At 44.0% G+C, this 16,179-nt stretch overlaps 1 protein-coding gene across 1 annotated transcript in view; it reads left to right on the top strand.

Moving 5' to 3' along the window:
• LOC119577513 (echinoderm microtubule-associated protein-like 6) overlaps positions 1–16,142 on the top strand; it is a 16,422-nt gene extending 280 nt beyond the window's left edge. The window contains exons 3-25 of the mRNA XM_037925108.1: positions 441–610; positions 1,458–1,595; positions 2,396–2,501; positions 2,610–2,760; positions 2,930–3,139; positions 3,676–3,834; positions 4,230–4,359; positions 4,654–4,803; positions 4,943–5,129; positions 5,355–5,554; positions 5,796–5,946; positions 6,091–6,252; positions 6,375–6,623; positions 6,728–6,926; positions 7,188–7,466; positions 10,302–10,549; positions 10,707–10,938; positions 11,176–11,421; positions 11,779–11,882; positions 12,083–12,287; positions 12,742–12,944; positions 15,271–15,428; positions 15,773–16,142. Of these exons, the coding sequence (XP_037781036.1) occupies positions 441–610; positions 1,458–1,595; positions 2,396–2,501; positions 2,610–2,760; positions 2,930–3,139; positions 3,676–3,834; positions 4,230–4,359; positions 4,654–4,803; positions 4,943–5,129; positions 5,355–5,554; positions 5,796–5,946; positions 6,091–6,252; positions 6,375–6,623; positions 6,728–6,926; positions 7,188–7,466; positions 10,302–10,549; positions 10,707–10,938; positions 11,176–11,421; positions 11,779–11,882; positions 12,083–12,287; positions 12,742–12,944; positions 15,271–15,428; positions 15,773–15,986 (4,251 nt within the window). The 3' untranslated portion in view covers positions 15,987–16,142. The remainder of the gene's footprint in view (positions 1–440; positions 611–1,457; positions 1,596–2,395; positions 2,502–2,609; positions 2,761–2,929; positions 3,140–3,675; positions 3,835–4,229; positions 4,360–4,653; positions 4,804–4,942; positions 5,130–5,354; positions 5,555–5,795; positions 5,947–6,090; positions 6,253–6,374; positions 6,624–6,727; positions 6,927–7,187; positions 7,467–10,301; positions 10,550–10,706; positions 10,939–11,175; positions 11,422–11,778; positions 11,883–12,082; positions 12,288–12,741; positions 12,945–15,270; positions 15,429–15,772) is intronic.
• Positions 16,143–16,179: the final 37 nt, after the last annotated feature.

Here is a 16,179-nt window from a genome sequence, read left to right on the forward strand (position 1 = left end):
CACCCTCTCTCTCTTTCCCTTTACCTACCTACCTATCTCTGTCTCTCTCTCTCTCTCTCTCTCTCTCTCTCTCTCTCTCTCTCTCTCTCTCTCTCTCTCTCTCTCTCTCATTCTCTCTCTCTCTCTCTCTCTCTCTCTCATGCTCTCTCTTTCTCTCTCTTTCTTTCTCTCTTTCTTTCTCTCTCTCTCTCTCTCTCTCTCTCTCTCTCTATATATATATATATATATATATATATATATATATATATATATATATATATATATACATATATACATTTATGTTTAGCAATATACGTTTACAATTGACTGCACAATATCCCATGGCCTGACAAACGCACATTACAACGACAATCGATAGTGACATTAATCCCGACCTGCCCTTGCTAAATATTCTTGATCACCCCCCACCCACCCAGCTCACCCCCGCTCTGCCCCTCCAGGTTATCGCAGGAACCGAAAAGAACGAGATTTGGACCGTGCGAGCTCAGGACAACGGTGGGTTTTCGGCGGCGTGCATCGTGCAGGGCCACGGACTGGGGGAGGTGTGGGGTCTGGCCACGCACCCTTCCAGACCCGTCGCCGCCACCGCCTCCGATGACTTTACTGTGAGGTGAGTGTGGCGCTGTGTCAACCATGGTGATTGTGGCGCTGTATCAACCATGGTGATAGTGCCTGAGGACCCTACCTTACGTGAAATGCTTTCGCTAGATGAGACGATCTGAATTGTTTCATCTTTCAATAAACCTATTTTGTGTATAATATCTTTTTCAGCCATTTTATTTAAAGAGGAGAGTGTTTTTCGTTCATCACGGTGGCTGTGTATGAACACAACTTCGGTATCTTTAAAGAAGTTTAATATATCAGGGTTGTCTCCGTCATACTGTTTTACAGTAAAGGTTACACGACATTCTGCAATAATAAAGTTTCATCTCTCTTCAAACTTTTCGAAGTTTTAATAACATTTAAAATATTTACGTGAAAGTATTTGAACAGCACACAATATATGTTTGCAGTCACACAGTCACACACCGTGTTTAAAAAGCTGTAAAAAATGCATTAACTATAGTCATATGAAACTGTGTGAGTGTGTGTGTGTGTGTGTGTGTTGTGTGTGTGTGTGGTGTGTGTGTGTGTGTGTGTGTGTGTGTGTTGTGTGTGTGTGTGTGTGTGTGTGTGTGTGTATATATATATTATAATATATATATATATATATATATATATATATGATTATATATTTTATATATATATATATATATATATATATATATATATATATATATATATATATATATATATATATATATATATATATATATATATATATATATATACATACATATATATATATATATATATATATATATATATATATATATATATATATATATACATATACATCCACTGTAGTGTGCGTGTGAACCACTACGCTTGACTCCCTTCTTCACCCACTCCGGCAGGCTGTGGGACCTGGAGGACCACCGGCCCATGACGACGACGACGGTGGAAGTGGAGGCGCGGTCTGTGGCCTTCAGTCCCGATGGCCAGCACTTGGCGGTGGGCCTCACTCGGGGGATTTACATTATTCTCGACGCTGAGTAAGGACTAAATGGCGATGGCATTTCATGTTACTGATTAGATTTTTTTTTTTATTTATTTATAGGCTTGAAATTCGATGTTTTTCGTTTGGATTTTTTTTTTTTTATCATGGGCCGAGTAAGGATTATTGGTGATGGATTTTTACGTTGTTGTTTATTTGTTGCTGCGTCTTTAGCATCGAATAATTTTATCCTGATTATATGTTTCTATTTTATGAGATAATAGATTTAAAAAGTCCATAAAGCTAACTACTGCTCATATATATTACTCATGATTCTACAGTTTGCATATCTGGTACATGGTCTGTAGTGCATGAATCTTGCAGGCTCGATGATTCATGAAGCTGATCTTCTAAAATCACCTTTAGAAATCGAGCACCCAAATCAGTAGATAAATAAGGTACAGATACAAGAAAGAAAGAAAGAAAGAAAAACCGTAAATCTCCCTCTACAACGACAGTCGTCCATTTCTCTATAATGATATTTTTGTCATCAGCACTGTGCATTGTGATATGCTCTTTCTAGAAAGTCTTGTTATAACTAATGTTGTTGCTATTATTTTTGTTTTTTGTTGATATTATTATTGTTACAATTATTATTTTTATCATCATGATTTCGTTTTCATTACTATTATAAATATATTTATGACAATTATCATCAACATGATTATCATTACTATTTTCATCGTCATTTTTTAAAACATCATTTAGTTTACAAACTTTTTTTCGCCTGAGAAAATACTCGTGACATCTTCCACCCAAAAATTATCGACTTAAAAACTAAACCTGTTCTGCCTCCAGGCATCTCGAGGAGCAGTACCGTGTGAGCGACCGCAAGGAGGTGCGCCACGACCTCAAATACTCACCCAGCGGGGAATTCTTGGCCGTGGCCTCCAACGATAACTTTGTGAGTGCCTTCCAGATATCATTTCTCTTTTTAAATATCCATTTTGTGTCATTTTTATATTAATTTTTCTGTAATAAGTGAAAAAGGTGAGAGTAATTACATTTCCAGGTGGACGTGTACGCCGTGGAGAGCGGTTACGAAAGGACAAAGGTGCTGTCGGGTGCCTCCTCCTTCATCACTCACCTCGACTGGTCTAGCGATTCCCTCTACATCCAGGTGAATACAGGCGACAGCCAGAGGCTTATCTACAACGTGTCAGGTAATACCCTAAGTTTATACAGACAGATCATAACGGTTAATTATAAATGCGGAATATGAACATATGGGGAACAAAGCTCACTGACTCGTAATTTTCATTCATAAAGAGAGTTTCAGAGAATGAGCGGTCATATAACCTATCCATTCCGTACCACATTATAATTATCCAGAGGAGGCAATAGTGGACGAGAGCTCCATCCCGTCGGTGGGCTGGAACACTTGGACGGGCGTGCTGGGTCCTCAGGTGGCCGGGCTCTGGCACAAGTACGCCGACGTTTCTGACATCAACGCATCAGACGCAAACTTCTACTACAACATTATCGTAACTGGCGACGACTTTGGTCTGGTCAAGCTGTTCAGATTCCCTTCCACAAAGAGAGGTGAGACGCACTGCAGGAATGTTTGGATATTGATGTATATGATTATGTTATGTTTATTGCATATTTGTGTAAATGTACGACCTCATTATCTTCATCTTCCTCCTCTACCTCTTCCTCCTCTTCTTCGTCTTTCTCTTCTTCTTCGTCTTCGTCTTCGTCTTTCATTTTCTTCTTCTATCTTTCTTTCTCTTTTTCATTTTCTTTTCCTTTTTCTTTTTCTTTCTCTTTTCTTCTTCTTCTTTTTCTCTTTCGTTTTCTTTTTCGTTTTCCTTTCCTTTTCTTTTTCTTTTTCTTTCTTTTCTTTTTCTTTTCTTTTCCTTTTCTTTTTTCTTTCTTTTTCTTTCTTTTCTTTTTCTTTTTTCTTTTTCTTTTTCTTTTTCTTTTTCCTTTCTCCTTTTCTTTTTCTTTTTCTTTATTCCCTTTCTTTTTCTTTTTCTTTTTCTTCATCCTCTTCCTCTTCATCTTCATCTTCTTCTTCTCTTCCTCCTCCTCCTCCTCCTCCTCCTCCTCCTCCTCCTCCTCCTCCTCCTGTCCAGGCGCAAAACCTCGGAGCTTCGTGGGCCACAGCGCCCACGTGACCAACGTCAGGTGGACCAATGACTCCGAATACGTGGTGTCTGTCGGGGGAGCCGACCACGCCGTCTTCCTGTGGAGGTTTCGGCCCTCAAGAAGGTCCTCGCCCAGGATGGACTTGGGTTAGGCATCCCTTCATCATTTTTAACGTTGAAATGCATCATTTTTTTCATCTAGTAGTTGGTATATTTACAGATGTGATGGTTGAATGGCTGTTACACTCTGATTACAGTATATTTCTCCTTACTGGCTGTCGTTTCTTTTTATTATTATGTTTCATTAAAAGCAACCGTTGTTGATGGTACCGTGATTGTGATGACATCGTTGTTACAAGCTCACTATAACTTGTTACGAGGATTTTTTTAACAGTAACTTGCTTAATACCATTTCATTTCGTTATGATTACACCAATGTCTTTTGCCATTCCTGCATTACACAAATGAGTAGTAGGTCGTTGTGTGTGTTGTTTTCCGGAAGTCTGAACGCAAAAATTTGAGCTTCCCTTCTGCCCCGCCAGTGAGGCTTCCGTCCTCCGTTGAAGGCGAGTCTGACGACGATGTCCTGGACACCGAGGACGAACTCGAGGGCATTCCCGAGCTCACCCTCGACTTAGAGGAAGAGCTAGCCGGGTCGACGAGATCGTCTGGGTTGGTGTGAAGATCATTCTTTTTTTTCGAGAAAGTTGTTTCATTATAAGTTTATGGGGAAAGCCTTTTGTTAATTCTTTAGGCAGTGAAGGTGATCTTTCTCTTAGTAAAAGCAGACGCTGCAACTATAGTAATTATATAGATAGTTCTGACGTCAATGCAGCATTTCCGAAGTGACATTATATATGAATATCTAGGTAAAATGTTATTCACCCGTGTTTCAGCAGCTAATTGAGCAAAACTGTCACATTCATAGTAGTAAATTTACACATCGTAATAAAACCGCCATGCCAGCCGGCGCAGCAGGAGGAGGACAGACGACGCCACGCCCGGTGTTGACGTCGCAACCGACTCGACCTTCGCGAAACGCCGCGCCGCCACGGACGAAAACGAGAAGGCTAACGTTGCTCCCATTCACGCCCTCTCTGTGAACCATATCTTCGGGTAGGTCGTTGTGTGTGTTGTTAAGTCGCTGCTGAATGTTAGAATGTAAGTTCGAGTATATTTCGAAGAAAAATGTGTACGAGTTGGAGTCCTGCTTTTAAAGCGGAGAATTACTTCTTTCTTTCTTCCAATCTTTCAGGTATCGCGCCCATGAATGTCGCAACAACGCCCACTGGTTAAAGGATGGGCGTGTGGTTTACCACGTCGCTGCGGTGGGGATCGTGTGCGATCCTGAGACCCTTCGTCAGGAGCACTACCTCCACCACACAGACGACATCCTGTGTTTAGCTGTCCATCCAGAAGGGGAGTTGGTCGCCTCGGGTCAGGTAAGTTAGTCTGAAGTAAGAAAAATTGCTACCATATTACAGGCTTACTCTTTCCCTTGCAGTTGTATGATAACCAGAAACTGGCATGGTGTTGCTTAGATGGCAAAGAACAGATCAGATTATTGTTGTGTTTTCATTCGTAAGAACGTTTGTATCAAACTATCACTGTTGCAAATTATTTTTCCAACTCTAAGACGAGTAAGATGTGCATCTCATCCGCCGCAGATCGGGCGTGAGGCGACAGTTCACGTGTGGGACGCAATAGACCACAGGATCTTATCCCTCCTTCAGGGGGGTCATACGAGAGGCGTGTCAGCGGTGGACTTTTCCTCAGACGGGGAGCGCCTGGCATCTTTAGGACTCGATGACTACCACACCCTTGTCGTTTGGAACTGGCGCAAGGGTTATAAACTCGCCAGCGCCAGGTCTGTGGACAGATTTACTTATAAGTCGTATCACTTTTTGCAGGTTTTCCCTCTTCAGTATATCATCTTGTCAATTTGATCCCTATACGCCAGATCCCCCTGTGCATCTCTTCAGCTGTGTAATATAAACACGGTACATTTACTCCTTTTAATCTACCTAATTCCTCTCTTTCCTCTTTCTCATCTACCTTCTTCCGATTTCGTTCAACCTCGTCGCCAATAATCCCCTACCCACTTCCAGAGGCCACAGCGACAAGGTCTTTGGATTGAGATTCAGTCCCTCCAACAGCCACCGCTTGATGACCTTTGGCGTGAAGCATGTGAAGGTGTGGAACCATGTCGGCGGCGGACTGACCCATCGCCAGGTCTCGTTGGGCCGCAAACTGAAACAGGTAGAAAGCGCAACGTATGGTTTGTTTAATGAAGATTTGAACAGGTATCCATTTCCTTGTTACGTGTAAATGATTCTCCTAGCAGGCCTGAAAGTACAATTGTGATATTTTGATAAACCAGGAGCGGTATTATCAACGTTGCAGGAAACAGCTTTGTGCAGTGCAGTAGGAGGAGGCGAAGGATCGGAGGAGTGGTGGGCGGTAGGCATGTCGTCCGGCACCGTGCTAATAGTCCGAGACCTCAAGGTGGAACGCGTAGTTAAGGCTCACAAGGCTCCTATGTATGCAATCTTAGTAACTGATGAGGTGAGTTGGGTTGTCAAATATCTAAATTTACGCATCTGCAGATAAGGGTGTGTCAAAATAATATAAGAGTAGTTATTTTTAATGCTGATTGTATTGATGAGTCGGCCTTTGAAATTCGACAGAACATCTGGACGGCAGGACAAGGGGGCTACGTGTGTAAGTGGGACCGGGAATTCACCAAGTGTCTGAGGGTGTTCCCTGTAAGCGACCACTTCCTGGCGGAGACCGCGGCGGTGGCCTTCACTTCCGCTCAGCCAGGCCTCCGCAGCCTCTCCGCTGCCCCGGGGACCAACTCGCCCATCCTGGTGGCGACCCAACACGCTGAGCTTCTCCTTATGGACGGAGAGGGACAGCTCAATATAATCGTTCAGGTTGGCTGCAGATTCAGTTCAAGTAAATTCTTTGAAATGAGAAACTCTTTGGCTTTAGCGCTTAAAGTTTAGCGGAACCCATTAAACAAAGCCGCGCTCTGCAGGGTCATGGAAAGGGCGAAGTATGGGGTCTGGACACGCACCCTCTGCTGATGGAGGCGGTGACGGTGGGCGACGACAACACCCTCCGTCGCTGGGGCTTGGAGGAGCACCTGGCTCTTGGCTCAGTCAACCTGAGGAAGGCCGCGCGTTGCGTGCATTTCCATCCTACCGCCATGTTTGTGGCCCTCGGCTATCTTGACGGTAAATCCCTAAAAAGGAGTTCAGATTAAAAGATTATAGGCTGTAGAAAAAAAAGGCATTTTTACCTCTCTCTCTCTCTCTCTCTCTCTCTCTCTCTCTCTCTCTCTCTCTCTCTCTCTCTCTCTCTCTCTCTCTATCTATCTATCTATCTATCTCTATCTATCTATCTATCTATGTCTCTCTCTCCGTACCTTTCTTTTATTTATTCCCTGACGAGGAAGATGCCAGCAAAACTAAAACTCCACCTTCTCTCACCACAAGGGAGCGTGGCCCTCTACCTGTACCCGAGCCTGAAGAAGCACGGCGGGGCCCAGCACCGCTCTGAGGGCATCTCAGAAGTCAAGTTCTCTCCTGACGGCCGGTTCCTCGCTGTAGGATCGCACGAGTGCCTTGTGGACCTGTACGTCGTGGACACGGACGGGGACACTGTGAGCAAGGAAGGGTCGGGCTTGCGGAGGGTTGGAGTGTGCCGAGGAGCCTCGTCGTGGATCACGCATCTCACCTGGCATAAGGACTCGAGACTCATTCAGGCCAATACGGGTTGGTTTCGCGCATCCGCTCTTGTGATCGGAAGAAGGCACTAAGTTTGGAGCTGATTACCCGTGGCGAGGAAACTTAAATGACATTTTTTTATTTTTTATTTATTTATTTTTTTATTTTTCTTTTTGATAAGGTATTGGATTTTATATAGAATTTGATACATATACACACACATGCAATATATCCTCGTCATCATCATCAGCCTGTACCATGCTACTGCAGGATGTCTTGTGTTCTCTGTTTCCAATCTTGGCTTCCTTATTTCGTTATCTCGTCTCGCCATCTTGTCATTGGTCTAGTTCTTGGCCTTCTTGTATTAGCTATATCTAAGTCTGTTACTTTAATTGTCCATATGTTATCCTGTCTCCGACATATATGGCCTGCCCATTTCCATTTCTTCTTTTTAACGCTCGTAAATATATCTTCCACTCTGGTCTGCTCTGTGATCATGTTGCCTTCATCTTATCTCTTAGGCTAATTCCCAGCATCAGTCTTTCTATTCATCTCTGGGCACTTACTAGTTTCATTTCCAGTACCTTAGTCGCAGTCCATATTTCTGACCCATATGGCATGGTCGACGAAAGCCATACACAGGGGTTTCTTAATTTTTTTTTTTTTCCTTTCTTATTTGGGTTAGTGTGTGTATGTGGTTTGTTGTTGAGAATCCACTGCGGAAGCCTGTCTGTTCTCTAGGCTTTTTAGAATCTAGTGTCGGAGATGCGAGTTGCGATGAATTTCGTAAACATTTCGTAGATAAGTGACAGGAGCTTTATGGGTCGGTAATTCTTTAGATCCTTTGTATCCCTTTGTGTATAATAATATTTTTTTACGTCTTTCTAAGCTTTCGGCGTTTTACCGTTTATAATGCACTTGTTCAAAATATTGACTCGTTTCACTACTGCAATTTATCCTGCATCTATTATAAGGTCTATATTAACACCGTCTTCCCCTGGTGTTTTCCCTCTCTCATGCCTTTGAATGCTCTTTTTATATCTTTTGCTTCATATTAGCCACTGTCCTGGTGGCTCACTGGAGATGCATAAGTCCCTATAAAAGTCTTCTACTGCTTTAATGATTTCATTTTTGCTGTATGTCACTTCGTCTTGTTTCTTTATTGCATGTATCTGTTACTCCTTATACCAAAACACCTTTAATGGCGTTCTAATGCTGGTGCCGAAAATCGGTTTCGTTTATTTTTTAATGTTGAATTTGCGTACATCATCTTTCATTTTGTTTTGTCTATGTTAGCTCTCCAATTCTATGATGGTCCTGCTTGACATTCTTCTCTTATCCCTACGTTTTTGCATAGGCTACTTAGTTTCTACCGATGGCTTACTAGAGTTTTGCTTCTTGTTTTTACCGCTTACTACAGGTGCAACTTCCTTCATTATGTCATTGAACTATTTGTTGGTTTGATCAATGTTCAAGATCTTTGCTGAGAAATAGCTGCCTGTTTTGGATGTTATGGTTAAATTCTGTCGTCCTGGTCTTCAAGTTAGCTAGATTAAGGGGCGACTTGTGTATGAGATTAAACCATTCCCTTCTAAGGTGTAATTTAATACCGCTTCTGACCGGTCTATGGTCGCTACCAATATTAGCTTCCACATTTTGTATTATGACGCGCCTGTTTGTAATAATGAAATCAATTTCGTTTTGATGCCAGATGGCGACTTCCATGTCCACTTCCGTTCTGTATACTGTGGTCCCCAGTTGAGGTTTCTACCTTTATCTTTCTTTACCTACCTTGATATCGTGAAATGGGTTTTGGCTCTATAGCTGGCTAATTGAACATCACAAAAGTTCTACTTTTCTTCATTACTATGGATGCAGTTTTGTACATAGACTTGAACAATCTTTAAGTTGTCTCTGCCGTTCTTTTTTTTTTTTTTTTAATAAAGCTACTCTTTCGCTTACACTATAATGGTTAATGGTTAATGGTTAAAAGCAAGATAAATGTGCTAGACATCTAAGGTCATGTAGCACTATAGTTAATGTTGGGGAAGGGTGGTTGAGTTAGTGATTAGTTGTCTAAGCTGGGCAAAGGAATTGGTGAATGAAAGGGTTAGGGTCGGGTGTGGTAAGGAGTTAGATTAGATGAAGGATATGTATGCGTTTGAGGAAAGAGAATAGGTTGTTGAAGCAGAAAGTGTAGGATTCTGTAAGGATGTCTGATAGGTTGGGAGGTCGGTGAAGGGAGGATAGGTGTGGTCGCTTACACTATAGCTTTTGTGAACTAAGAAACCTACCCCAAATTCTTGTTTTGTACCTCTTCAATAGAGCATGTCCAGCATTTAGTGTTAACTGTTTTTGCCTAGTTTTCTAACTTCACGGAGTCCTATAGCATCCCATTTTGTGAAATAAAGTTCCTCAAGGCATGCCAGTAGGTCGGATTCAGTTCCCTTGTCTTTTAGCGGCCTGGGTCTGCCCGGGGAATATTAGCACCCTCTCCTCCAGAGCGGTCCTGGTCGCCTCTGTAACCAGGGGCTCCTTCGCACTGGGCACATCATGAGGGAGACAGTCGAGTGCCATCCACCCACTAGTTTATATGTATCTTGGATGATGGTCGTAATTTAGCCTGGGTGCACTAGGAAGTCCCTTTAATATGGTTGAACCTGTCTAGCATGGACTTAAGAATAGCAACAAGCGAAACTGTTCATTACATCAGCGTATACTCCTGCAAGCATGGCCATGACTTTTATAAACGCATATATGTGTGTGTGTTATATACATACGCACTTGTAAATTGCACTTTGCAAATTATGAGGGTTTTTTTTCTTTTGTTTAAAATAATTAATAGCATGTCTTTTCCTCTTATTATTGTTCCCATCTCTGCAGGGGCGGGCGAGCAGCTGTACTTCGAGGCTCCACACGGTAACCGCCAGCTGATACCAGACGCCACTAGTCGCTTCCTGAAATGGTCAACCCCACTTACCTGCGTCCTTGATGAGACGGTGGAGGGAATTTGGGCAAAGTTCATGGACCTCACTGACATCAACGCCATAGCAACAGCCAACTCCCTCCCTCTAGTGGTTACAGCATGCGACGACGGAGGCCTCGTTAGACTGTTTAGGTATCCATGCCAGGTGAGCTCTGTCGGAAGATTTATGAGAACAGATCTTGATCTTCAACGTAATTTGTGAAGTTTGAACCTGTTTCTTTTATTCTTGAAATTTGGCATTCTATATATATATTCATTTTGCACTGTTTTTTATCATGTCGCCACCGCTACCTTCTCGCCAGGGCGGGTTTAAGAAGCACCGCCAGTACAGGGGTCACAGCGCCCACGTGACCAACGTCAGGTGGACCTACGATGACTCGAAGATAGTGACGACTGGCGGCGCGGACACATCCGTCATCGTGTGGCATGTGAGGAAGGTCGAATTCGCGGAAGACCAGGACGACGAGCAAAAGGACGGGGAGGAATCGACGAAGAAGCTACCTGCTCATGCATTCAGTGATCTGCCTGAAGAAGGTGACGCTCGACGATTTAATGGCTTTTCTTACTAAAGGTGCAGACACCCTGTTAGCAGAAAAAAATACATTACATGACAAGATTTTAATTGAAAGATGAGGCAACAGACCCGAATGTGAAATCCACAAGGATTTTGTTTGTAGTGGAGTTTTCTATCTTTCTATCAATAAGGTCATACTCTGTCATTCTGCCACCGTGTTAACGAATCCATCTTTCTCCTCATTTCATCCTGTGCAGAGATCACCATGACGGATCTGGAGGCTGCCGGACTGGAGGCGACGGCGGTGCTCACTCCCTCCGTGGCTGGCCTGGACTCCATGAGGGACAGCATCAGCAGGAAGGGCGGCCCGAAGCGCACCTTGAGAACCGCGAAGGGCATCAAGAGGCACCTGGAGAGGCTCCGGTCTATCCCGACCTTGACCGCGGATGATAAGACAGTGTTCTACTGCAACGAATGCGTGGTGGGAAAGCTCGAATTAGAAGGTACGAGGAAATGTTTTGGGATTCCGTTGTTTCGGATTTCGCTTTCTCGTCTCCTTTATACTGTGTATGTATAGATGGATGGATGAAAAGGCTGTTAGACAGAAATACAGATACATGCATGCATACATATAGACACTTAGATAAATAGATGAATGGATGTTAATACGTTTCTTTATTCAAATATATACATACATATATGTGTGTGTATGTGTGTGTGTGTGTGTTTGTGTTTGTGTTTGTGTGTGTGTGTGTGTGTGTGTGTGTGTGTGTGTGTGTGTGTGTGTGTGTGTGTGTGTGTGTGTGTGTGTGTGTGTGTGTGTGTGTGAATATACAATCTCACATTTTCTTTCCTCTCAGGCGGCGAAATCACGAGCCAGAGCATCGGCTACAAAGAACACGAGACGCACATCACTACCTTGGCCATATCCAAGACCGACCCAGTTATGGTTGCCACAGCGCAGGTACATACAGTCTTACTTCGCATTTTCCTTCATTTTTGTTTCTCCTTGGTATGTTTAGCTGACCTAAATTGTATATTTATTTATATTATGTATCATTTACTACATGTCTTTTATTTAGCCAGATATACAAAGTTGAACCATACATGCCGACTCGATTACTGTCTATTTGCTGACGGCGATGGCTCTTTTTCCGAATCCAGTTAGCCGTGGAGAGCGAGGAGGGCACGGCCTGCGACACCGAGGCCGCCCTCATTCACGTGTGGCGGCCTCTCGACGGCGCCAACGTGGGGGTGCTGCGCGGCGGCCCCGAGAGCGTCATCATTTCCCTCAGCTTCTCCCCGAGCGGCAGGTTTCTCGCCTCTCTCGCTGACGCTTCCGTTGTTCATATTTTCAGCTGGACCAAAGGTATAGAAGTGAAGCCCGATGTATATGGACGAGAAGGCTACGAGAAGAACTGCCTTTAACTAGACAATAAAAATGGTACGGTTGCTTCAAGAAACTCATATACCCTGTTTCTCTTATCAAGATGGGTCACAGACATAGTATAACTAAGCGGGCATTCGTGTTGGACACATATGGCAAACATGATGGCAGGAAATACCATGTATGTAGGGGGATGTTTAAAACATTGCCATAGCACTGGTGATATGGGAACTTTTTGAAGCAACTGTACATATATATGTGAATACATTGCTTCTAGTAGTGTTAGAATTGTTTCGAAATAACTCTTTTTGTATGCATGACATTCACTAAACTGAATACCTAATTGTTACTAAAAACTGCATTCATTCATGTCTTAAACGTAAGGGAAACATCTAGATGACAAAAAAACAGGGATTCACATGTCTCCACTCTCCAGGGGCTCATATCGCATCCACTGAACTGAAGGTCGGGATGGCGACGTCTCTGATGCACAGCGGAGAGGCCACGTTGGCAGCTCTCACGCCTAGGGCCATCCTCTTCCTCGACCTCGTCGGGAACTCCCTCGTCACCACGCGCGGCCAGGCGCCCCCGGACCTCTTGCCGGAAGGGGCGGCGTTCAACGGCCTCGGGGTCTCGCCAGTTAGTACTTTGGTTTTAGCGAGTTAGTGAGGAAAACTGAGAGGGAAGGAGGGAGAAAAGAACTGAAGGGGAGAGGGAGGAAAGGAGGGAGGGAGGAAGGGAAGGAGGGAGGGAGGGAGGGAGATAGGGAGGGAAGAAGGGAGGAAGGGAGGAAGAGAGGGAGAGAGGAAGGGAGGGAAGACGTAAGGGAGGGAAGGAAAATGTCAGGAAGGAGAAAATCTAGGGACGAGGGTTGCTGTGACAAAGGGTTACATCCAGGGGGACTCTGAAGGGATGGTGGGTTAGGAGGGGGGGTGATGCGGCTGAAGCAGTGGGAAATGGGATGTGTTGGGAAGGAATGGGAGGAAGGGGTGGAGGGGGGTGAGTAGGATGATGATGGATATCGACAGATAATTTGAGTGTAGAAGGAATGGGAGTAGAGAGATTTGATAGTTGAGGTGTGGTATGTTATCTTGGGCCATGATTAGATAGTTTTAAATGCCTTCGAGAGTTTCTGCTGTGGATTCGGTTGGGGAGGTCCGAGAAACAAAGGTTTTCTTATTGGGGGAGGATAAGAGGGGACATGTTTGAGGGGTGGAGGGAGAGGTTGATGTTAAAAGGATGGGGTCGAAGATGGGATAAATTAGGTTAGGTGATTGAAGAGTAGAGGAGATTGGGGCGTCTGGATTTAGAATGGCAAAAGAATTTGACTGGGAGAGGGTAGAAATGGAATGAGGAAGAGATGCTAGGGGAGACGCAGAAACATCTTGGGAGGAAAGGTGAGGGGTAGAGCGATTATTGGAGTAGGGAGTGAGAGAGAAACCTAGCCGACGTGCTTCCTGTCTGCCTTCATGAAGAGTGAGGTCAAGTCTGAATCCGAGAGTTGCCACTTCAGATTCAAACTTGTAGGTAGGGCAGCCCCTATAAAACGTTATGGGAGCCGCCACAGATGGCACATGTGCGTGACTGTGCAGAGTAGTTTGGTTGATAATAACCTGGTTTGGCACATAGAGGGTATCGGGTTGTGGAAAGGCAGTGTTTGAAAGGATGGCTTAGACTCCAACGATTCTGACATTGGCGGGACATGGCCAGACAAGGAGGGATTTTCCACCAATGTAAACATTAATGTTGGGGGACTTACGACGGCCTCTAGGGGGAATGGTGTAGCATCACAGTCACTGAGGCAGGCGAGTAAGTCTCCACAATTTGACCAATCCTTGTCGTAGACAGGACAGTTTTTTGGGGAGACAGAGACAGTTCCGGTACGAGTACTGAGGGTGGGATAAGGTTGGGCAGGGATGGGTTTGCCAGTGCAGTCTGCCAGGGTTGATAATGCTTTAGCTTGGGTTTTGGATGTAACTGTGATAAGGATCGGGGCGGCTGCGGTAGGAAACTTTGCCTACTTTGGAGACACTACTGGAAGAGGATAGTGTTGTCAGAGTAAGAAGCTGTTGGAGGGGGGAACACGAAAATCGATCCCATTTAGCTGTGTTTAAATAAAGTATCTAAGATGATCGTAGGGGTGGACACAACAGAAGAGCCTGGAATCGGGGAATCGGGAGAATTTGAATCACTGAGACTTTTTGATGAAGGAACAAGTCTTATCGCCCCTAATAATAGTATAAAGTCTTCATTACTGGCCATGGTATGTTAGGGAGAGAAACAGTCCATCCCCTTGAGGGGTAAGGGCTAGACAACTAAACAGGGGAATACCGTGCCCATGGCTCCCCCAGGCCGTTCATGACAGGCACAAAGTCAACCTTTCATCCTTTCACACCTTAGGTAATGTATAGTAGACGAGGTCGGAGAAGAGAGGGGAAAAGACCGTGCAAAAATTAGTCGAGTCGAGGGCTGAGGCCTAATGCAGGGGTGATCTCCAGAATTGGGTTCCAGTCTCTGTCTCCTAAGCCCCCCACGGTAACAACGGGCATGGGACTGGAGGGAGTGGGGGGGAAGAGAAAGAGAAAGATAAAGAGAGAGAGCAAAAGAAAGAGAAAGAGAGAGAGAAAAAAGAGAAAAAAACAAAAAGAAAGAAATAGAGACTACACTAAAACCATAAATATATACCATATACTCTACATATATACCACTGCATAATCTACTTCAGGGTGAAAGTAATCGAAAAGTAACAGATTACAAATTGCAAAAATAATCGAAGTAATATATTTAAAAAATGAGTATCGCCCATCATTACCATCTGTTTTTTTCTGTCTCTATCTCTTCCTCTACTATATTTATTTATGAGTGTGTACACTTCTATGAATGTGAAAAAAATGATAGATAGATAGATAGATATACTATAAGCTCCCTAGACCGCCCCGCATCTTCGCTTCTTTCCTCCCCTCAGAGCGGGCGCGTGTACGTGGGGACGAGCGACGGCAGCGTGGTGGAGTGGACGGGCCGCGTCGCCACCCGCTACGTGTCGCCGCCTGATGATCCCCCGACGCTGGCTCCTGTCCGCTTGGCGATCGCGGCCGGCCAGGGGGTCACCTTCACGGCTTGCAGGTATAGAGGACAAGCATGTTTATAGTAATTTCTTTTGACAGATGCTCGCAACTGGTTAATGTACTTAACCTGATCTATGTAATTTTATCACACATTACTTATGATTTTATTATATATTGCTTTCAGTAGAGTACATATTTACAACCTACGTGAATTCTCACACAAAGTGGCTTTACCATTTCCATATATCCTTCCATTTTAATGTTTTACAGTATAGAGCTGTAGAAGGAAGCCCCGGTGATAAATCTAAATGTTCAGATCCATCCCACATACTTATGATCAGCTTTGATGCCTTCACTTACTCATACCATCTTCCAGAATATATATTATTTTTCCAATTCTAGACTAGATTCCGCCGTCGTGGTTAGATGCTACACAACAGACACTCCCAAACTGACGTTCTTCTCCGATTCGCTGATTGAGGCTCCGTCCGAGGACTGGATTCCTACTTCTGCTCGCCTGGGGGCAGAAATCCTGATCCTCGGCGCACGCATGAAGCAACCTTTTATTGTCCTCGACCTCAAATCGGGAAAGTTTACCACGATCGAGTACGGCTGAAAGGCGCACTCTTATACCGTTCTACCAAATGAAATTATTCTGGGTTCAATAAAGATGCTCTTAAATTGTAACAAACTTCAGAGCAATATTTTTGTTTGTCATTCGTGGAACATGTCGAAGTTCATATGTAAATGTAAATACTATGGCTGCACTGTACACACCTAGTGCTTTAAAGTATATATAAGCAAACCAA

The sequence above is a fragment of the Penaeus monodon genome, chromosome 10 (genome assembly GCF_015228065.2).
Source record: "Penaeus monodon isolate SGIC_2016 chromosome 10, NSTDA_Pmon_1, whole genome shotgun sequence".
In the NCBI taxonomy this organism is placed as follows: domain Eukaryota; kingdom Metazoa; phylum Arthropoda; class Malacostraca; order Decapoda; family Penaeidae; genus Penaeus; species Penaeus monodon.